This window comes from Spizellomyces punctatus (assembly GCF_000182565.1).
Source record: "Spizellomyces punctatus DAOM BR117 chromosome Unknown supercont1.1, whole genome shotgun sequence".
Taxonomy (NCBI): domain Eukaryota; kingdom Fungi; phylum Chytridiomycota; class Chytridiomycetes; order Spizellomycetales; family Spizellomycetaceae; genus Spizellomyces; species Spizellomyces punctatus.
Window position 1 is genome coordinate 1,328,220 of NW_015971537.1, and position 21,188 is coordinate 1,349,407.

The window sequence follows — 21,188 nt, forward strand, 5'->3', positions numbered from 1 at the left end:
GGTCGTCACAACCGCCACTACATCATCATCACAGGGTATGCGGTTCCTCCTCCACAAGCACAACAGGCCTACAGGCCTCTCTCGCCTCAACAGATTGCCGCTGCCCAACATTATCCCCAGTATGGCCATCCCCAGCAAATTCAACCCGCGCATACCGCCCCCGCAGCCGGCATACCAAACACAGTGGGATGATTCCCGCATCTGAATCCGATGGAACTGTCGTTGAAGACACCCCTGAAGCGCGAGCGGGTCCCGCTTTCCGTGGTGCGCGTCAAGAGACGGATCCAAAGGCCATTGGTGGATCAAGGAGTAACCCAAATGTGCCAGGCATGTCGTATGCCCTCCTCGAAGAAACGGGAGAGCGCACAAACAAGGGAAACACCAAATTCATCATGGCCATTTTGGCTGAAGCTTGGCTCTTTCACTTGATTTTTATTCTGGGTGGGACCTTTTTGCTGACCTTTTACGCGTGGGACTTTTCGTACACGGACACGAAATTATGGAACACGTCTTGCTACTGGAAGCTGGGTACGTTTTTTTGCTTGCAGGTAATTGAAATGAAATGAAATCTAATGCTTTTTATTAAACAGGCTGGCTGTTTCCTTTCCCTTACACACTGATTTGCTTTTTCGGCTTGGTCTTGCCCTTTCGCACACCAAAGTTTCTCTACGACACGGATATGCCCAAGCGTCGCGTAGACAATTTATACATTCTCACAGTCACAAAAGGTGACAACCGAGAAGCTGTCTACCGTGCCTGGAACGCCCACAAGCATTTGGAGCGCTTGCACCCTTGTGTTCGTGTCCACGTGTTGACCGACGAGCCCTACTTTTTCGAAAACCTGAATTGTTACACGTGCCCAAAGAGCTTCCGTACCGCCAACAGCAAGTACAAGGCCCGTGCCCTCGAATGGTACCGTCAAACTATGCGCTTTACAGAGCACGACTGGGTTCTCCACTTGGACGAAGAGTCTGTTATTGACGACGAGTCGGTCAAGCGCGTGCTTGAATTCATTTGGTACGAACGCGAGTGCACGTGGGGTCAAGGCGTCATCATGTACAACCAGTACCGCTACTGGTCCAACTGGATCTTTACTGTTGCCGATGCCATCCGTGTCGGAGACGACTTGAGTCGTTTCCACCTCCAGTACACGTACTTTAGGCGTCCTATTTTCGGTGCTCACGGTTCCTTCTTGTTGACAAATGGTCTCGTTGAAAACTCTGTTACATGGGATTTGGGCTCCTTGACCGAAGATTTCCAATTTGCCGTCCATGCATGGGAAATGGGTTACAAGTGCGGAAAAGTTCCCGGCATCATTCGTGAACAGTCTCCCATGGACTTGATTGGATTCTTGAAGCAGCGTCGTAGGTGGTATGTCGGTATTCGCCGTCTCCCTGCCTTTTTGCCCAAACTCTGGAGTTTCTTTTGGACCCTCGGTATCTTTTGTCTATTTTGCACGATTGCCTCGATCCCGCTCGGTATTTGGCTCGCCAAATCGATTGACGGTGAAAGCGGCAACGACACACCACGGTGGTTTGGCCTCCTCAAGGACTTTTCCTTTGTCGTATTTGTTTACCTGTACCTGATTGGCATTATTACTCAAGACTTGGACAAAAAGGTCAATCCCATTATGGCCTTGATCCATATCCCCGCAACCCTGATTCTCCAATATGTAGCGGGTATTTTGGAAGCACTGAGTGTGGCATATGGTATCATTTTCCCGCCCGCTGACTTTGATGTCATTAAAAAATAGTTGTGTGTGTGTGTGTGATTTATATTAAGTGTGGACTAGGATGGGATCTTTTATTATCTAGTAGTTTGGGAATTGTAGGTAGAGGGACAAAAAAAATGTATTTGATAAATAGGGGACGTCTTGAAACATAGGACATTATTAATGCCTGATAATGACTGTTGAGACTGTTTTTTGCATTGACGATACCTCTCTCTGTGCAATGGAGCGAATATCTGTGTTAGATATGGGGACGTCAAGAACCAACGGATCCCCATTTCCCAACGTTTAGAGGCAGAAAGCTCTAGGGAGTAGATGCGGCGAACAGTGTTGGAAGATCGAGAAGTAACCCCAGCACTACAAACAAGCCATGATGTGTCTCAAAGAATCCCTTGTGATTAAGGCAATGAATCATTCAGTCCTTACAGGGATCGATTGGAAAGTTACGACACGCTATTCGTTCATTCTCAACACTGAAAATCTTGATAGAAAATCCAAGCCCATACCCAACCAAACCCTAAAATAAAACAAAAATCCCTTCCTAATCATCGAAAAAATTATGAACGATAAAACTGTAGCTTTTTAAAGAGTCACATTGCAAGATCACACTACCAAAACGGTCCGGTTTCTTCATTACCCTTTTACGGTTTCTCCGCGATATGGAATGAAACAACTGTATAACGAATCATGTCATATGAATGATCACCTCAACTCTTCCTGGGCTGATGTTAACGGATTTTTTATTGGTGTCAAGGTTTAGTTTTAGTCAGTGATGATATCTAAGCTATAGACCTTTAACAGATACCTACATCACCAAAAGTTTTTAATTTTATGTATCGTAGACAAAACCAAAACATGACCCTTGTTGTCGTGTAGAAGCTGAAATGCCCAATGTTGATAGGAACTTTTAACACGATCTAAGGTGTTAAAGACGTGAATATGGAATATGTCTGTTGGATTGTTTCAACATGGGGAATTAGCTCAAATGGTAGAGCGCTCGCTTAGCATGCGAGAGGCACGGGGATCGATACCCCGATTCTCCACTCCCTTCGCTCATCATCGCCATCTTTTTTCGCTAGCCTCACCATTGTCAACATGTTGACCCTTATGGGACTAGTTTTCTGTTTTGATAAACAGAAAGAATTGTAGAGCGCTTGCATTCTTGATAAGACGCAAAGTACAGGCAGGATTCAGCAAAAAGGGATCGATAGGCTGATGATCCCAGCCTTTATTGGCTTCACAGTGATGTGTTGTTTGCTTGTTTTCGATGGCTTCTGCGTATGGTCCAGCGTGGAATGTTTCGCATGAGAGACTCCCTGGTGTTGCAGGTCTATGTATGCAAGTGTCAATCTTCGTCGAACAAGATGTACCTGCGTTTGGGAAATATAGATTATGAGATCTGAAATGGGATGTATGTACTAAGTGTAAAGGGAATGCTATGGAACTCTTTTTTCTTTGCCGTCCGTGTTTCGCATATGTTTAAAAAAAAAAGTAATATCATAGTTGGATTACAAAAGAAAATGGTGGGACTATGTTAGAAATGCCTATATGAAACTATTCTACATCCGAAATTTGCGCATTTTAACGATGGTAACCACACATGTGCATGTGGTCAATATGCATCACTATGCATTTCGCCAAAAACAAACCTTGCCGTCTTCTCCACCAGAGACTAACCGACCCCCCTATAGAAAAAAAAAATCATCAACATTCACACTACCAATCTCACAAAATATCACAAAAAAACCTCGTACAAAAGTTTACTTACCCCAACATCCCAAAGCACCCCTCTCACAATATCACTATGCCCCCCATTCAACGTATGCACCAACTCCAATCCCCCCATCCCAACATTCAATGCACACATATTCCCAGATTGGTCCCCACCGACCACAAATAACCTCTCACCATGCGGATCATAGGTGGCATCAATACAGTACTCTAAAGCCGCCAATTCAGACGCCCCACGCACGTCCCCGTATTCTCGTACCGTGTCTCCAGTCATGGTATACAATGAGAGCGTCTCCATGTGTGATAGGGCATACAAGTACGTCCCCCCCGGTCCAAAAAACCCAATCTTTGAAATTGAATCGGATTTGAATACGTGTTCTAGGGCGTCGTCTTCTGTTGGTGTTGTCAAAGCGTATAAACACATTAACCCATCCGTAGATCCACTTGCAAGTGCCGTTGGATGCGTTGGGTGGAATTTGATTTGGGTAATATCGTCGGAATGGCATTCTGTGAATTCTGTCAAAGGTGTTGGGCCTCCGCGGATGTCCCTGTTTTTTTGATGTTCGTTAGGATAATGGTGATGTTGGATTGTTTTTTTGTGCAGCAATTGTTTACCATATACAGATTTTGGCGTCTTCACCAACGAGTTCTGTTCCCTATTAAAAATAAACGAAAATTGGCACATGGAAAGTATAAGGTTTACATGAAAGGAGTACGTACCGCAGCTACCATCGTTTGCGAAGAATTAACATCCAAACTCAAAACAGGTGCACCCGCTACAACCAAAAAAAACAACCACTTGTTAACAACAACACTCCCATTTCCTCTCACACACAAAAAAAAACAAGAATCACCTTGAAACCTCTTTGAACATTTCCCCTCCCGCACATCCCACACACTAACCTCATCCCCCCCACACCAAACAACATTATCCCGCTTATCAAACACAGCCTCCTTGATTCCTCCCACATTTATTCCACCCACATGCTCACTCGTAGTCGCATCATAGAGGTGGACTGTCCCGCATGATGTTGGTGCGGCGAGGAGGGTGCCGTCGGGGGAGATGAGGATGGAGAGAACGTAGGAGGTGGTTGGATTGTGGGTTTTGATAAGGTGGAAGGGAGTGTATGGTGGGGACGTCATTGTCGACACGTAAAAGTGATCTAAGGAAAACTCCGTTGGTGAAAGGAAGCATCTAAAATGACACGTGATACCACGTGGATGGTAGCTGGATGCTTGTGGTTGAGGAACTTTGGAATATGATATTTGGTTGTTTGGGATGTTTGGTGCTGAGACTGTTAAAGATGTTACAAAGTGTTTTTGCATTGTTCATGTCTGTTTTGTTTGTTGCAGTCATTGCTGTCTGCCGAAAATATCTCGATTGCAATAGTTTTGTTGAAATCCAAGCAGAATCTAAAACTATGAAAAACAACCCGCGACATGCCGTAATCAAACTAAATGGTCCTGGCCAAACTCCGCTACGAAACACACTCGTTCAAGCTCCATTCTCAAACTTATCCCATCATGTCCACCCTAACACCCACCGCACCAACAACCTTACCCCCCACAACCCCGCGAACCCGCAAAACCCTCCCCCCCTCCCCCCCGTCCGACTCTTCCACTCCCCTCTACACAACAACCACCATCGCCCCCGCCCCTCAAACCAGCACACACACTCTAACCCTCCTACCCAACCGTACACTCGTTATCGACACGGTACCCAAAAAACGACTCTCGGAGAAATGGACTCGGGAGTCTCGTATGAATCCTACGCGGCGGATCGTCAATTGGGAGGATATTGAGGAGGTGCGGGATTTTGTTGTGGAGGTTTTTGGGGTGGGTGTTTGGGAGAGGGTTTGTGAGGTTGTTGGGGTGGTTGTGTAGTTTCTTTGAGGTTTTAATGGGGTTTATTTGGAATATGAGTTTTGTTGTCGGTTTTGGAGAAAATTGAACGCTTTGGGATATTCCTTTTCTCGTCTCTTTTTTTTAATTGTTTTGGTTCGCTCAAGCATTTATCAACTTATGATTTTGGATATTTGGGGAATTGAAAAAGTTCTTTCGAGTTTTCTGTTTTGGTCGCTAATTATCCAACCACGTAGAAATCGCATTGAAATGATTGGTTTTGCATGCATGTGTGTTCCACCTAGGACCCTCCATATTCTTTCTAGCATTGTAAGGAAATCATAACACGGTCACTGCCGTTCCACTCTCTGAGGACCTCTCTCGTGGCCGTCAGTGAGCGTCACTCGGAGTAGTCATTGGGCATTACTTGAGAGTGCAGAGTTAATCGCTCACTACCACGCATATGACTGCCCACCGCAACCAATTTGCTAATGATTATTCAAGCGTTGAACACTGGTTGCGAATATTCATTACGCCTAATCAACCATGTTTTTCAAAGTCCATGCTAGTGTATATAAAAGTGCGTGGATTCGAGGGGAAATGTAGCACGGCTGCCAGCGAAGTGTGCAAGGACGTACACGTGATGGATTACGTGTCCCCACGTCCGGACAATCAGACAAGATCCTCACAAACAACTACGATAACTTTCAAGCTTGAACTTTTCTTAACCATGACCGACCCGTCCTTTCCCGCTCCCTCCCCTCCACCAGATATATACACCCTCTTCCCAGGCCGAAAATCTCAGATCGATGCTCTTCTTCCTATCCTCACCCATGTAAGTCGTTCTCTCCCACATGCACGAATATATCCAAAACTTGAACACCATTTCTTTAGCCAACCCTTCCCGCCCCACCGACAATCTTTCTCAGCGGCCTCCCTGGAACAGGAAAAACAACTCTCCTAAAATGCGTCCTCAAGGACGTTTCAAATATGGCGTGGGTGAATTGCGTGGAACGGTTCACGGAGCGATTGGTGTTTGAGGGTATATTGCGGGATTGGGGAGTTGGTAGACGCTGTGATGGTATTGCAGAGTTTGTTGGGGTTGTAAAGGAGATGGAGACTGAGGAGAAGAGGATTTTGGTATGTTGAGTTTTTTTTCGTTGGTTGTTTTGGAGTGTTGTTGTTTGTTGGTGAGATGCCTTATTGGCCAAACTCAGGTATTTGACAAGGCGGAACGATTGCGTGATATGTCATCAACACTCCTCCCAGCTCTCATGCGACTCCCCGAACTCGTACGTTCCCAATAGGATATCTCACGCCTCTCCCTATTTCACTACACTGACACAATCTCGACAATAGGTTCGATTTCCGTTAACCATTATCCTCATAACACACCTCACCTGGCCCGATTTCCGTTCCCGCATTGGATCTCTCGACCCATCCTACACTGTCCATTTCCCATCGTACACTAAATCCGAAACACTGGCCATACTCGCAAAAGACTGTCCACCGACAGAAGATGTCCAATTCTTTGTCTCGTTTGTCGAGATTCTTTATGAAGTGTTTTCAAAGCCTTGTAGGGATGTACGTGAGCTGCGGTACTTGGTTGCATTATGGTTTCCAAAGTATGTTGAGCCGGTTTTGAATGGCAAAGGTATGTATTGCCTTTTCTTTATGGTTGATAGGTTCTCGCATGTATTAATGGACCAATGTTAGTAACCCGACAGCAAACCAGCAAACTCTTTGGATTCATCCAACCGCATATCAAAAACGCACTTCACAGCGTGTATCTCCGAGACGTCTCCAGTCACGAATACCAGAAAACCAGTGTCAAATCCAACCACGGTATGTATATAGGGCATCTTTTGATATGCAGGAAACTCTGCTGATCATTCCTAAAAGTCTACGACGTGGATTTACCCTACTATACCAAATTCCTCCTCATTGCCGCATTTTTGGCGTCCTATAATCCTCCTCGGTTAGATGTTCGCTTCTTTTCAAAGGGTGATGTGGGGAGTCGTAAGAAGAAGGGCGGGCGACGAGCGAGGGTATCGAGTGAGGGTGGAAAGGTACGTTTGTAGTACGAACCAGTATGCATGACACATGTACTAAAAACGCCTTTTTACAGATGCGTCAACAACTCCTTGGTCCAAAAGCCTTCCCCATTGAACGCCTCCTCGCCATATTCTACAGCATCCTCGAAAATTCTCTAGAGAGCTCTATCGATATTTACCAAGAGATTGCATCCCTCGTATCACTACGACTTTTGGTGCGTGTTACGACCCCCGATCGCTTGGATGGCGTTAAATGCAAGTGTAATGTAGGATTGGAGTTTGTGAATGCTGTTGCAAAGAGTGTTAAATTTGATGTTGGGAAATATTTATTTGATTTTGTGTGAGTTGTGGATTAGGACATTTGTTTTGGGTGTAATACCATACACGATGGGATTTTGGTATTCTTATTAGAAAGTACGAAAAAAAGTTGACCTATATACATATTGAATCCAATCCCATCCCCTTTGTGCCATGACACACTATTATCAGGGAAACCAGTCAGGCTTTTATCCAAATAATTGGACAAAAACGTTCAATTCCTCTTCACTGACTCCGCTGGGTTCCAGCATGTCTTTCCACTTGTTTTCCACTTCCTGGGCAAGTAGAACCAATCGGCGGGACAGCCTAACAAAGAAAGGTATGAGTATCACCACTGACAAGATTGCTACGACCATAACAAACCAAACATACACTTTTATGAAAATAATAGTAAGCACCCATTGTTCGGCGTGAGATGGCACGGCCATGGTTTCAGAGAGGTACAGCGTGTCAACTAACCCCGATAGATCATCGGTAATGGGCACCGTGATGTGATACTCGCGTCGAAAAAGGGCATACCTACAACCACAAACATAAAATAAGAAAACCCAAACTTAAAAAAAAAAAAAAAAAAAAAAAAAAAAAAAAACAGAAAACAATGTCAAAACATACGTCGCCAACATCTTTTCCATAAAAATTCCTTTCCGAATCGTCATCCTCTCATCTTCTACCACAGGCCCCCAAGACTCCCCACGCACCCACCCCCTCGTCCGATCCGTCACCATCCTCCCCAACAACGTCCAAACATTCCCAAAAAGAGACAACGAGACCATTTTTCCAATCGGTTTGGGGTGAAGCCATATTTGTGGTGTTTGCTCTGTTGTATCGGGTCCAAGGGGTGAATGCGGTGGTGATAACAGTGGGGACTCTATAACGGTTTCAGAAGAAAAGATCCGAGTTGGGGGGCGGTGTGGGGCGGCTGGGCCTTTGGTGTGATGTCTTGGTGGGCCGTTGGGTGATGCGATTGGGATATCGTGGTCTGTGAGAACAAGATCTTGTAGTTTGTTTTCAAGGTGCGTGATACCGTCCCCAAGGCTTTGCTCATTAGTTTGGCTTTCAATGTGTTGTGTATCGTTTATTGGTTCAGGTGTGATTGAACTGCCGTCCAGACGTTCCTTTAATACCATTGTAGAAGGTCTCCCCTTTTTGTCCTTTCGAAATTGCACATGGAATCCTTCAATAGCGTCGTGTTGCGGGCCGATATCAGCAGGAGGTGTAGGTGGCGTGGGTGGTTCAATGGTTTTTTCTTTCACTACGATGGTGGGGGCGCTCATATTTGGGAGGCGTTGAAGGAGGGTGTGTACGTAGTTGGTGCGGAGGGTTTTGGGTGATGTGGTGCTTGGTGCGGATTTTGATACTCTTTGTTGGCGGAATTCACTAGTAGTATTGTAAGAGTATTAGGATATGGGAATCAGACAGTGGGATCAATGTCCCTTCTTATACCTAAGCGTGTATCCCGTAGGAATGACTTCAACTGGTGGCATGCTACCAAACACACACCATACCACATTAGTGACAGCTCCTAGTCAAGAATACTGGCGATGACACTCACCTCTCAAAATTCCTCATATAAACCGGCTCCTCCACCAACTGCGCCTTAAAAAACTGACTTGCAGCAAAACAAGTTGATGAACAGAACCTCTTCAATTCGGTCACATCGTATACTTTCTGCTCTGCTCTTGATATACGGTACCGGCCCTTGATATCTGCAACTGCTTGATCGCAGAGTGGGTACCCGCATGTCTTGTCGGATACTCGCTCAGTGACAATATCAGTGTAATCGGTTGGTGTTAGGTATTTGGCCTAGAGGTAAACTAGTCAAGTCTTGATTGTCATCAAGACATTCATCATTGAACGCACCGCTTCAACAAGTAAATCCAAATCGACAGCACCGTCAAAAAGTCGTTGCTGCCACTCAAATACTCTTTTATCCCACTCCGCTCGAGTCGCAGCCGACTTTGCTATGGACTTTTGCCGATCCGTCAGTTCCTTTTTCTTTCTTGGTCTCGCGGCACGGGGGCCTGGTGCTCGTCGGGAAGGTCGTGGGGCTGTCACTACATTCTGGGGGTTGGACAGTGGACTTGGAGTGTGGGGTTTGTGCATGGTGAATGATCTACGCTGTTTGCAGTGGGCGAGTGAGCGCCTTATTGGTGACGTTTAAGCTTCTATCATGACTGTGCCCCTAGCGTTGCTTGGCAACCCATGACACATCAACAATTCGATTCCGACCCTCCGTTTGGCGGTCTTGGAGTTGAGTTGTAAGGGAAATCGTAACGGAGGAAACGTGGAATTTGGTGCGCTTTTCTTCTAGAGCGCTTGAAAGCTTACTCGGAAATGTCTTTGAAAACGTAAGTGTCCTAGAGTTCCTTCCAGTAGACAAACGCGTTTTCAACCCAGTGGAGATCATTTTCAGAATACACGAAGAGATTCTGGAGCAAGATCACAAACCACGTACGTTGCACTAGATACCGCTCTGCTCCTGTGAGCTCTACCTAATTAACCCACAAAGCAACCAGCGTTCATAGACCGTTTGAGTGGGCACCTGTAGAACCAAGTTGGCAGGATGTAACGCAGTTTCTCAAGGATGCCACCAATGGTGAGGGTTCTCTTCCTGAGGCCTTTGGGATTGTTGCAGCAAAGGGCTGACGTTTGTGCTTTAAGCTCATTGAGGTTGCTTTTCCTTTTTTTATTTAAGAGTTGGAAGTGGGCCAGCTCGTACACCCCGAGGGATTTACGCTTTGGGAGGCCATGTCTGCTATTGAGGTAGGTCGGACCGGTATCTTACATGGCATTATGGTTTTCTTAAATATATGGCCGTTTGAAGATGATGGATCCAAAAATGGATGCTGGCATGGAGCTCCCTCCTGAGCTGACATCGGGAAAACTTGCCGTTTCCGACATTGAAACGAAGCGATTCACCGCCGCCGAAGTGATCGGTGTCATTGACGAGCTGATCAGTTTGGAGATGTCTTGGATATCGGGCAACCTCCTCTGCCAGACGTTGTTCACCTGCATCTACCTTCACGAACCCTACAAGATAACTAGTCCGTTGTTGCAAGCCTACATCATTGCAGTATTAAAAACTGCAAACTTGATCCGACGGGAGGTCACTATGGCACACGTATACGAGGAAGAAGATTTCATTCCAGACTCCATGGGCCTCAGTTTGTGCGAGGAAGTACAGGAGAATGAAGCCTTGTCATCCTTGTTGCAAGTTGAGGATGCGCTTATGGTTCATTGGAGGACGGCAAAGGGAAAGCCCGCTAAATCGGATGCGGGTGAAATAGAGATCTTAGAGTGCCCAGAAGGACGGGAATTGGAGTACATTGACGCCCTCTTATCACGGATACGGTTTCGCCGAGCGTTTTACTCAACAGTGGCGAGCATTGGCCGATATAACCTACCTCACGCACGAAAAAGCCTTGCACAAGCAATCACGCAAATCAAGACGATCCAAAACACCATACCTCTCGGATCCGATGTTAAAGAAAGCTTCGATCCCTATGTGACTCGGAAACTTTTCTCGCAGTCTCCACCAAAACCCATCATTGCCATGCGGAAAGAAGATGGCGCTGAAGCTATGGCATCCATGCTGTCGCACTTTCAAGAGATTTGCGATGTACCCGCTTTGCAAGACTCGCATGAATTACTGGGATTTTTGAACTATGTATCTGGCCGGTCACCCAATCCGAATGTCTTGACGCGATCTCTCATGCAAAAGACATTGGTTCGCGACGGTAAACTTTTTGGTCGAATGGATTTGAAAGATCTTATTCGGGATTCAGTCATCAAGCTATGTAGTCCTCTCTGCTTTTCTGTCACGGATCCGCAAGTGATGGAGACAGTCGACCTATTTTTGGAACGCGCAGTTGATCCTTTTTGGGCTTTGTTGCAATTGTTTGGGCACAACCGGGCACGACAACATCGACGGCTACGGAAGCTTGTGCGGCAATGGGAAGCCTTACAGGTGGAGGCTGAAGCATTGGATCTGGACTTGCAAGCGACGATACCGAGCCGATCAGATTCCGACGAATTACCCTTTCATTTATCATCGTGGGTGTACCATCAGAAGCTAAATCTACTGTTACTTTATCTCCTCCTTGGATATGAGCTGGATCTCTACGGCACGTACGAACATGTGATGGTGTCTTGGTACCTAGAGTATCTCTTTGAGATGCAAGAACAACATTTGTTACGCATTGAGCGGAATCGAAATAACCCAGGTCGGAGAGAAGAGCAGACCACAATGCTTTTGCTGACGGAAGTAGTGGCCAAGCAGCTCATTTTCCGAGGGTTATTTCAACTGGGAAAGGTCTTGAGACGACAAGGCCTCCTTCCTAGTCCGAAGCATGCAGCCTACAATGAGAGTATACACTATGGACATCGATTCCGGGTATTCTCGAACCTGGGGAGTCCTTCTATTTTGCCTTTTGAGCACTTTCTGGACGCTGTGCAGGAAAATGATGACGGCGATGAGGTAATGCTGGCATCTCATTCAATGATTTGGCCAAATTCTAAGTTTTCCATGTTGGATAGGCTTTACAGCTAGCACAAGCTGATTTTGCAGCTGCAAAAGGGATGCTGGAACGTCTCTTGCAGAGTTCTAGACGAGAAAATGGGGCACATTGTGCAGATAAACAACAGGGATGGATAGAAGACCGGCGAACAGTGAGTAGCTTATTTTCCTATAGCTATACCGCGTTTCGTCATCTCACCGGATCCTTAGGATATTTCCAATCTGATCAAGGTCTGTATTGCTAATGAAGTGGGCATCCGGACAATGACGGGGATAGATGCGACGGAGAGGGGAAAGCACCTTAATGTGGCCTTTGAGACAAAGTACCATAAGCAGGTGCCTTTACTGGTAGTCAAGCGATGATTTTTTTAAAAATAATAAAGAAGTAAGATGGCCAAAAGGTCGGTGCCTAGACGAGAGTCCTTTGAAATGCATTGGAATGCATGAGCGAAATGAAACCAAACCAACCCTTGTGACTCCATCCAGAACGTTTTTGGGGCGGGGGGTCTTCCATTGGATCAACACATGAAGGTCCGCCTTTTTGTTTCTATTTTTGACTTGGTTTATTAACGTACATTCCCCCAATTTTCTTTGTCGACCAACGGAGGGGCAAGGCTGGCATTCCTCAACGAAAGGAAAAACGACACTCGAGTATACCATACGAACCCTTGCATGAGGACGGACACATTTTTGTTGAATTGCACGCATAGTCTGTGCTCCTCCTAACTGAAAAACCCGCCGTCCCCCCCTTCCCACCCCCACCCTTTTCGCCATCCACACGTCCCAACATTGTGTTCACTTTGAAAACGGTTGGACATGCCGTTGGACGATAAATATGTCGGCCTGATACTGGCCCTGTCCTCTAGCGTCTTGATTGGAACAAGTTTCATTATAACGAAATTGGGATTATTGGACGCTGCGCGGACACATGGCGGTGAGCGGACCAGCCTGAATTTTAGGGAGGAGGAGAATGGGACGCTGGAGATACTGATATACTTTGATGATTAGGAAATGCTGGAGACAGTTACAGCTACCTGCAGAATTACAAATGGTGGGCGGGGATGGTGACAAGTGAGTCTTATTTATTGTGCTGTAGGGACTCGTTGAAACTAGCATGACTGAGGGACATGTTTGAAATCCGCAGTGGTATTGGGTGAGATTGCCAATTTTGCCGCATACACATATGCACCCGCCATTTTGGTAACGCCTTTGGGTGCGGGAAGTGTGGTTGTCAGGTACCGGCTAGCACTGGTTTTTGCCCATTTTTGAAGCAGAGGTTCACACCATGGCATGTTTCTAGTGCGATTTTGGCATCGTTCTTCCTACAGGAAGAATTAGGGATGGAGGGGAAGGTCGGTGCTGCCTTGTGCATCATTGGTTCCGTCGTCATCATCCTTCATGCGCCTGAAGAGAAGCACGTTGAGACTGTGGATGAGATTTTGAATTACGCCTTGCAACCTGGTGAGTCCAGTACATATGCTTTCGGCTACTCCGAGGCACTATCTCATTCTTTTTGTTCAAAAGGCTTCCTTATCTACTGTCTACTCGTCTCAGGCGTGTCAATATACCTCATCTACAAAGTGGCACCAAAGTGGGGTAAAAAGAGCATGATCGTTTACATCTCCATATGCTCCCTAGTCGGATCAATCTCCGTCATGGCCTGTAAAGGATTTGGTATCGCTATGCGATTGACCTTGTCTGGGCAGAATCAGCTGATTTATCCGTCCACATATGTTTTTGGATTGACGGTCGTGGGATGTGCAATGGTTCAGATGAATTACTTCAATAAGGCATTGGATCTGTTCTCAACAAATAGGTATGTAATTGTGATCTGTCGCAACGGCTTCGATATGCGGCTCGCTAAATGTATTTTACGGGGATTTTCTAGAGTAACACCAAGTACGTGCCATCGGTTTAGACTTCGATCTTTATTGCATCCTAACCCAGTTGGTTTTCCAAGTTTATTATGTGTTCTTTAGCACAGCAACCATCATAGCATCTGTGCTACTTTTCAAGGGCTTTAATGACACCAGCGGTGTAAGTCATGACATGTTTCATAATGTTTATAATAACCTTATTTACCGGGATTCGCTTATCTCCAGCGGGACGTTGTATCCATGTTTGCGGGTTTCCTCACCATCTTTGTCGGAGTCTTCCAGCTCAACTCACACAAATCACCCGCCGCCCATGGATCGCCAGACAAGTTTACCAATGCCAGCCGACGAAATTCCTTGTCAGCTGGAGGAGTAGCGACATCGTTGGTCAATGAGGCACATTTGCTCAAGACCTTTGATGAAGAGTCTGCGCCTTTGAGGGAAATTGATTCTGTGGGGGATGGGGATGATTCGGATTGAAGAATACATGTAGGGGATAGAGAAGCGTTTCGAACATTAGGATATTGCGACTTTGCCCGTAGGGCGTGGCTGGGAGGTTTCATGACAACATGCACCGCTTCGCCCTAGACAGCAACTTTTGTTCGAGGGCCCATCGTTTTTGGACACCTCATTTCTTTCTTTTTTTCTTGTACATTTGCTAATTCGAGAGTATGATTGTTCACGCATGGGCGTTTAAGCTGGTAGTTTGTATCATTGTGCAATAACACCATCGCATCTTTCCTTGTTATTATGTTGTGCATGAGATACAGGAGCAATATTCTATTATTCCTGGCTCTTAACTTTCTTTCGCTTCTTTTCGCTCGATTTTGGAGCTTTTCGGGACTCGGCGATTTGCCCTTCTCCTTCCTGCTTTCGCTTCTTTCCCGTCGACGGTGTGGTTTTACTGGAAGCCTTTTTGTTTTTCGGAGTTGATGCTGGTGGCGACTGATTTGTAGTCCCGCGTTTGGATTTGGCGGGGAATCGGGCATCGAGATTGTACCGCTCCAGTGACAGTTCCAAAGCTTTTCCCGCTGCAAATGCAGCAGTGTGAGCATGCTGTTTAAGATTGTCATCTACTCGTCAAAGTACGCACCAGTATCGAAACCAAAGGGCAACGATTGTAATGTCAGTCCTTCAGGATGTTGAGGCCTCTCATATGCCTCCTCCTTGGCTTCACGACCCTTTTCTTGCAAAGCCGCTTGGGTAGGCGCCAAATCCGCGACCGGTGTCACACTAAAGAACCTGGTACACGAGGTCTTACTCAGTGCGTACCGATTCAAACGTTTGCTTGGCAAAAGAGGCTTCAGTTCCAGCATTTCGCCTGGTTCGCCGTATGTGTTTGGTGTTGTGATGTCATGGATGGCATACTCCTCTTCACTGGATTGTGGGGTGGTAGTAGTGGGAAGGGTGAGATGAGCTACGGGTGTGGGTTCTGTTGCGAATGATGATGGAGTTGGTATTGTGGGATCTCGCAGAATGAGACCTTTGAGTTTGGTGACTGGAACCTGTAATGCAACTCTGTTAACATACAATCTCTAATGTCCATTACAAAGTCTTTTTAGTCCTTGGCTTGGTCGCACTTACTTCATTAGGCACTCTAAACAACCAGATCTCCTTATCGCTTGTGATGCTATCAAAGTCGAAAGCGGATGTGTAGGTCAAGGGCTCGGGTAGGAAGCCTTTTGGAGGTTGGTACTCGAGTTCGAGATCTTCGTCATTGTACCGGTTTGTCTCGGGTGAGCTTTCCTCGTCGGAAGAGTGGACAGTGTCCGCGCTGAGTGCTTCTGTGCGAGCTTTGGCCATAACAGAGGTTGGTGAACTGGCAAATCCCGCGATATCGTGAGCGCTTTTCCTGCTCGTTTGCTGATCTGAGCTCAAAAGCCAAAAATAAATATGATTCGATTGCGGATATACCGAATGGAGCCACTTCGAATGTATGGCACAGCTATCCATGAGCAAGATCACCAACGTTGAAGTATGTGCAAGATCACACTTTCCACCATTCCCATCCTACTTGTCTAAAATGGACCAAGAAACTGCAAACGCCTTATTTGATAAAGGGGCGGTCCTCCTTTTTCTGGACGCTCCGCAAAACATGGAATTTGGCGTAGACTGCTACTCCTGGACAACCGGTCCAAAGTTCAAGGGCCTAAAGCTCATTCCGCCCGGAATACATTTTGTGTACTATAGTGCGCTAAGTCGACATGGGGAGGGCTCAGTGCGGACAGGCTTTTTTAAGACGTTTGCCGAGCGTGAGGTTAGTTTTGCTCAACGTGAATAGATGTGGCGTTCATCCTTCATGCATGTGTTCAGAACTTTTGTGATGCCTAGGTAGTTGTGAAGCGCTGGAACCCCTCGGCAGAGGATCTTTACGCAGATGATGAAATAGATCAAGAAGATGCGGAGCGATACAGATCAAGTACGTGTAAAGAAGGTTTAAAAATGTTGCGCGAGCTTTTTTCTAAATTTCCTCTGCGTCCACCAGACGTACGCGACTTTGATCGATTCCTTGGTGTTTACCCGCTCCTTCCCGTCGACAACGATCCCGTCAGTCCATATCAAAAGTGGCTAAGACTCACGACTCATATCACCCCTCAACTCATCGATAGAATTCTCCCACCGTCAAGGAAGATTAGCGCAATGACGACTGTGTCTCGATTTTCAGATGTGGATGATGTTCGACAATGTAAACCATCCGGGGAGGTGGTGATGAACGAGGACCAATCAGAGCATGATGCAAATACCGTAGCCGCGCAGGGAGGGGAAGATGTGATTCGAGGCGAGCGCGTGGAAGTACTAAGACTGAACTTCACGCCCATCGATCTGAAGCGTTCCTTTCCATCCGGTGCATCTGGTGGCGATGTTACAAAGTACAGTATGGATAAAAGTTACCTCCTTCGTCAACTGCTACAAAATCAGTACAAAGGTATGCTAGTCATTAGAATGCCAAACATTGAGGCGTGACCGCTACTGATATCACCCCGAAATAAGATTATAAAGAACTTTTAGGAGAACTGCAGCTTGCATTTATCATATTCCTCCTCGGAGAGGTCTACGACGGTTATGAACAGTGGAAAACTTTTATCCATCTGCTTTGTCAATCTGACGAAGCGATTGATGACAATGGCAGCACACTCTTTTATGAATTCATAGGTAAGCTCAATAGGCCAGTCCATTTACCTAGCCAATTATTCACACACCAAGTTACTTTCATTAGGCATCTTCCACGCCCAACTGGAATCCCATCCAACAGATTTTTTCTACGACGCACTTTCAGCAGACAATTTTATCCGATCCAATATCCTCATATTTGTACGAATGCTTCAAGATCGTGCAGGACGAGGTGTGCCAAAGACTTTACAGAGCGCTGTCGACACTTTGGTCGATTTTGTCGAGTCGAGATTCAAGTGGGACATTCGGCATGATGTACGGGTGCTTGGGGAGGAGGAAGAAGAGGAAGGAGAATTTGCTCCTGTTGTCGTTGAGATGTAGCCAGAATTCCTTAACATTAGCATTAACTTTGTACATAGTTTGCATGAGTGGATATCGTTAGCATAATGTGCATAATTGAAACTGAGGACCCATTATGAGTCTGCTGTGTTAGGTCTCGCATATATGACACTGTACACTAGAGAGGCAAAACTGAATCGTAAATTGAGGTTAGCAACAGGTCGCAGCACAATGGCCGGAACTCTGAATGTGGAATGTAATGCATTCTTCAGCTGTAAGCAATCCCCAGACATGCTTTGCGATGGCTGACACTCTTACAATGGTGAGCTACCGAGGCCATTCATAAATGTAACATGTGATATCCTATTCACCACCAAGTCCGCCATCCCATCTCTAACTGTTCACATACTTCGTTGAACATACGTTTGGGGAAATACACCAGACTTGCTTCCATCCACACTCTGCCCATACGCCCACCCATTTCCATAATCCCATTTGACCACTTTGAATGTCTCCCCAGCCGTCATACTTAACTGGCCTTCTCCACCGCTGGCATAATCCGAGAGAGCTGTTACGATTGTGCCGGGAGGGATACCAGGGGCTGGGGGGAGGATGGGCGCTGCGGGGATCGTTGAGGCTGTTGTTTTATGGTAGCTTAGATCATAGTAATATGTAACAAAAAAGTAGCAAACCCCAACTCACGAGTTGAGTCCGTGATCGGCTCTTCTTTAGTGGCAGCTTGTTCTTCCTTCTTGGCGGCAACAGCTGCGGAGACAACGTCGGCTACACGCACGCTCGTTTTGCGCTGAACGAGCGGTTGTGTGGTAGCTGTTTCCAAATCAGAGGCGAGGCTTTAACATTCAAAATCCTCAATTAACAGTCATTTCAACACTCACTTGCGGCCTTTTCAAGGTTCTTCCATCTATCTCGAACACTTGCTGCGGGTGCAGGGTTCGCATCTTTATCTGCCAAATCGGGACTCCACATCAACTCAGGTCTAACAGGCAAATTTCAATTGTGCTGTTCAAGTACCTTCTTCTGGTTTCTTTCCAAGGGCTCCAATTGATGAAGCATTTACGGTTGCTGAGAGCCAGGGGTTAGCCAAAGCCATTTGACAACATTGGAGACAGGAACTCACAGCGACTCTTCAATGCTGAGCGAAGCTGTGACTGGAAATCCACTGCAGGTTCCGCTTTTGGGCGAACAGGTTCATTCTTCTGTTCTCCCTCCGTTGTGGCTGGAAAAGAAAGTGTGTTATTGAGTCAGCTTATTGCCGCCTGGTACCCACAACAAGAAAGCAGTGCATTACATTTATCCCCCCTTTTTTTCAGCGTCATCTTGAGCTGGTCCTGGAATGAAATTGGCCCCCCAGCAGGTGCAGCAGGGGCAGGTGCCGCTTCAGCTTGCGCGGCATCAACCGGCTTACGCAAGGTTCCCCGGTTTTTGACAGCAAGTGCTAATTGTTCTTGAAGGGACAGACCTTCTCCAGGTGTGGGAGTAAGCGGTGAGGATGGTTCTTGATTGATTGAAAATGAGCAACTGCGTAATCGACCAATAGAGTGACATTAACAAGCACATACCTGACGGAGCTGTACTTCGTAAGGCTTTGTTTTTGAGCGCATTTGCAAGCTGCGATTGTAGATCATTGCCGCCACCTGAAAGAACAGACGCTGTAAGAAACCAACATACTTTTATGGAATGCTTGAACCCGACATTTACCTGAAGCTGGAGGTGGAGGAGCTGGCGGCCCTGGTGGAGGAGGGGGCGGTGGTCCTCCCGCTCCAGGTGGTGGCGGAGGAGGAGGTCCACCAAATGCCGCTGGCGGTGGTGGTGGAGGGGGCGGACCGCCTGCTGTCGGGGCAGAAGACACGGCAGGAAAACTTCCACCTGCAGGTGGAGGTGCAGGTGGAGGAGGTCCCCCTGTTGAAATCAGAGGAGGGGGAGGCGCTTGTGGACCTCCACTCGCCATGGGTGGGGGAGGAGGGGCTGGTGGGCCCCCACTTGTCATTGGCGGAGGAGGAGGAGGCGCTTGCGGACCTCCACTCACCATTGGAGGAGGAGGGGGGGCTGGTGGGCCTCCACTCGCCATTGGCGGAGGAGGAGGGGCTGGTGGGCCCCCACTAGTCACTGACGGCGGAGGTGGGGGTGCAGGAACTGATGCTGCTGTGGGTGATAGTACAGCGGGCGGACCAGGAGGAGGCGGCGGAATGTCAACGTAGAGCACTGTCGGCTCCGTGGTCACCTGAGGTGCCGGAGGAGGTGTAGGCACGATGACAGCCGCGGCAGGGACGGGCTGTATTGGAGCCGGGGGAGGACTTGCAGGACTCACAGTAGCAACATTTTGTTGAGGAGCCGTCGAGATGGGCTCTTTCGTCGGTGTTGGAGTCGCAGCTGGCGGCGGGGACGGTGTCGCGAGCGCTGCTGCAGGTGGTGCTGGTGCTTCCTTTGGCGCTACGGATGCCACTGCTGGTGTCACGGTAGGTCCTCTCACCGATACGGCAGGCGATGCAGTCGATGACGATCTCACATCTGCAAAAACACGCAAACGCAATGCGTATTCAGCATTCATGTGGGAGATTCTGAGATTTGATCGAAATACTCACCTTGTCCAGCTGCAATATCCGATGAAGACCCTTTTTTATCTAGGCTACTAGCACTGGCCGTATTATTCAGTATGCCAAAGATTTCACCTCGCACCGACTTTTTCCCACTACCGTCATAGGCCACTCTTGTCAACGACGCCACGGAGCCTGCCTTGGATGTATTCTTCACTTCAGGCTCCTCTATAGCCTGTCTAAAAGCCCCAATAACTCCAGACCTCATGGCCACGGTCGTGTCGGCCCGCGAGAGCGAGGCAGCCGCGGCCGCCCCCAAACTCATTTTGGAGGGAGCGTAAACCATTGTAACAGAATACCGTGAAGCACGGCTAGACCCAGACTCAGGTATCACACCAACGTGGTCGTAAGCGTTAAGATCCAATTGGAGAGCTGGTTGGGCTGGAAGCTTGGGCAGGCCAGCTGAATTGCATTCAAAGTTAGTCCTTCAGAATGTGCTATTATCCACACACCAAGCAATTACCATCAATCTTTACAATCTTCTTGCTCTTCCTGTAAACTTTTTCCATGGGTTGTCCCAAGGATCGTCGTTCCAAATCTTCAAAAGCGAATTTCAATCTCTGATCGATTGCCTCGGTCTCAAGCCCAACTTTATCCACCCTCCTGGCCTGCAATTCAAGGAATCCTTTCAGCTTTTCGGCTGCCGTATAGAGTTGATATGCCAGAGCTGAGACCCCTTGTACAGCGTATCCTTTAGTCTGTCCATACGTCTCAGCGAACCTCGCGCGATCGTGTGTAATGGCATCTGGTCCATGGTACAAGTTTTCTGTATGTGCGACAATTTCGTGCAAGTTTTCATATGACCGAAGAAATGCCTCTAGAGAATCTGGGAGGATATGCTGCATGTACTCGTTAGTTGGTGACAGTGGTGCTGGCTCAGTGGGTTCCGCTGCCGTGGTGTCAACCGCTGGAGGGACTACTGAAAGTGACTCTGTGCTGGCCATGGCAGTTTGATAAGCCACTGGTCTTGGCTGTGCGAGCTCCCTCTTCAAGATACAATTGATGCTTTAAAAGTCTCAAAAAAAGAATGATGGATTGAGGTTTCAAAGCCGGAAGAAA

General features: G+C 47.2%; 9 protein-coding genes and 1 non-coding gene across 10 annotated transcripts; 6 read left to right on the forward strand and 4 right to left on the reverse strand.

Annotated features, from left to right (window-relative positions):
* Window positions 1-20: 20 nt before the first annotated feature.
* Window positions 21-1,905, forward strand: SPPG_00479 (uncharacterized protein). The gene is made up of 2 exons (XM_016748804.1): window positions 21-528; window positions 591-1,905. Exons 1-2 carry the CDS (start codon window positions 189-191, stop codon window positions 1,751-1,753), a joined length of 1,503 nt encoding a protein of 500 aa, XP_016612815.1. The 5' UTR covers window positions 21-188; the 3' UTR covers window positions 1,754-1,905.
* A 794-nt stretch (window positions 1,906-2,699) lies between these two features.
* SPPG_10018 lies at window positions 2,700-2,772 on the forward strand. The gene has a single exon. It is a non-coding gene; the product is annotated as a tRNA-Ala (tRNA).
* Window positions 2,773-3,162: 390 nt separating this feature from the next.
* Window positions 3,163-4,607, reverse strand: SPPG_00480 (uncharacterized protein). The gene is made up of 5 exons (XM_016748805.1): window positions 4,315-4,607; window positions 4,181-4,236; window positions 4,076-4,116; window positions 3,498-4,008; window positions 3,163-3,414 (listed from the first exon to the last, which is right to left on the reverse strand). Exons 1-5 carry the CDS (start codon window positions 4,601-4,603, stop codon window positions 3,355-3,357), a joined length of 957 nt encoding a protein of 318 aa, XP_016612816.1. The 5' UTR covers window positions 4,604-4,607; the 3' UTR covers window positions 3,163-3,354.
* A 1,401-nt stretch (window positions 4,608-6,008) lies between these two features.
* On the forward strand, window positions 6,009-7,814 carry SPPG_00482 (uncharacterized protein). The gene is made up of 7 exons (XM_016748806.1): window positions 6,009-6,137; window positions 6,197-6,442; window positions 6,520-6,594; window positions 6,662-6,956; window positions 7,019-7,147; window positions 7,205-7,371; window positions 7,431-7,814. The coding sequence occupies exons 1-7, from the start codon at window positions 6,033-6,035 to the stop codon at window positions 7,698-7,700; spliced, it is 1,287 nt and encodes a 428-aa protein (XP_016612817.1). The 5' UTR covers window positions 6,009-6,032; the 3' UTR covers window positions 7,701-7,814.
* On the reverse strand, window positions 7,717-9,789 carry SPPG_00483 (uncharacterized protein). Its single transcript, XM_016748807.1, has 6 exons — window positions 9,535-9,789; window positions 9,227-9,477; window positions 9,118-9,159; window positions 8,287-9,051; window positions 8,047-8,193; window positions 7,717-7,980 (listed from the first exon to the last, which is right to left on the reverse strand). Exons 1-6 carry the CDS (start codon window positions 9,775-9,777, stop codon window positions 7,863-7,865), a joined length of 1,566 nt encoding a protein of 521 aa, XP_016612818.1. The 5' UTR covers window positions 9,778-9,789; the 3' UTR covers window positions 7,717-7,862.
* Window positions 9,790-9,926: 137 nt separating this feature from the next.
* Window positions 9,927-12,600, forward strand: SPPG_00484 (uncharacterized protein). Its single transcript, XM_016748808.1, has 7 exons — window positions 9,927-10,022; window positions 10,088-10,125; window positions 10,184-10,270; window positions 10,370-10,437; window positions 10,499-12,151; window positions 12,211-12,342; window positions 12,401-12,600. The coding sequence occupies exons 1-7, from the start codon at window positions 10,009-10,011 to the stop codon at window positions 12,551-12,553; spliced, it is 2,145 nt and encodes a 714-aa protein (XP_016612819.1). The 5' UTR covers window positions 9,927-10,008; the 3' UTR covers window positions 12,554-12,600.
* Window positions 12,601-12,707: 107 nt separating this feature from the next.
* On the forward strand, window positions 12,708-14,806 carry SPPG_00485 (uncharacterized protein). Its single transcript, XM_016748809.1, has 8 exons — window positions 12,708-13,124; window positions 13,199-13,261; window positions 13,335-13,425; window positions 13,491-13,651; window positions 13,715-14,006; window positions 14,079-14,089; window positions 14,151-14,227; window positions 14,293-14,806. The coding sequence occupies exons 1-8, from the start codon at window positions 13,007-13,009 to the stop codon at window positions 14,542-14,544; spliced, it is 1,065 nt and encodes a 354-aa protein (XP_016612820.1). The 5' UTR covers window positions 12,708-13,006; the 3' UTR covers window positions 14,545-14,806.
* Window positions 14,765-15,911, reverse strand: SPPG_00486 (uncharacterized protein). Its single transcript, XM_016748810.1, has 3 exons — window positions 15,649-15,911; window positions 15,158-15,569; window positions 14,765-15,095 (listed from the first exon to the last, which is right to left on the reverse strand). The coding sequence occupies exons 1-3, from the start codon at window positions 15,865-15,867 to the stop codon at window positions 14,848-14,850; spliced, it is 879 nt and encodes a 292-aa protein (XP_016612821.1). The 5' UTR covers window positions 15,868-15,911; the 3' UTR covers window positions 14,765-14,847.
* Window positions 15,912-16,047: 136 nt separating this feature from the next.
* SPPG_00487 (uncharacterized protein) lies at window positions 16,048-17,688 on the forward strand. The gene is made up of 5 exons (XM_016748811.1): window positions 16,048-16,321; window positions 16,396-16,483; window positions 16,550-16,990; window positions 17,056-17,217; window positions 17,282-17,688. The coding sequence occupies exons 1-5, from the start codon at window positions 16,088-16,090 to the stop codon at window positions 17,554-17,556; spliced, it is 1,200 nt and encodes a 399-aa protein (XP_016612822.1). The 5' UTR covers window positions 16,048-16,087; the 3' UTR covers window positions 17,557-17,688.
* A 112-nt stretch (window positions 17,689-17,800) lies between these two features.
* Window positions 17,801-21,173, reverse strand: SPPG_00488 (uncharacterized protein). Its single transcript, XM_016748812.1, has 10 exons — window positions 20,593-21,173; window positions 20,118-20,531; window positions 19,234-20,043; window positions 19,095-19,169; window positions 18,824-19,030; window positions 18,653-18,751; window positions 18,547-18,597; window positions 18,411-18,479; window positions 18,217-18,342; window positions 17,801-18,151 (listed from the first exon to the last, which is right to left on the reverse strand). Exons 1-10 carry the CDS (start codon window positions 21,071-21,073, stop codon window positions 17,916-17,918), a joined length of 2,568 nt encoding a protein of 855 aa, XP_016612823.1. The 5' UTR covers window positions 21,074-21,173; the 3' UTR covers window positions 17,801-17,915.
* Window positions 21,174-21,188: the final 15 nt, after the last annotated feature.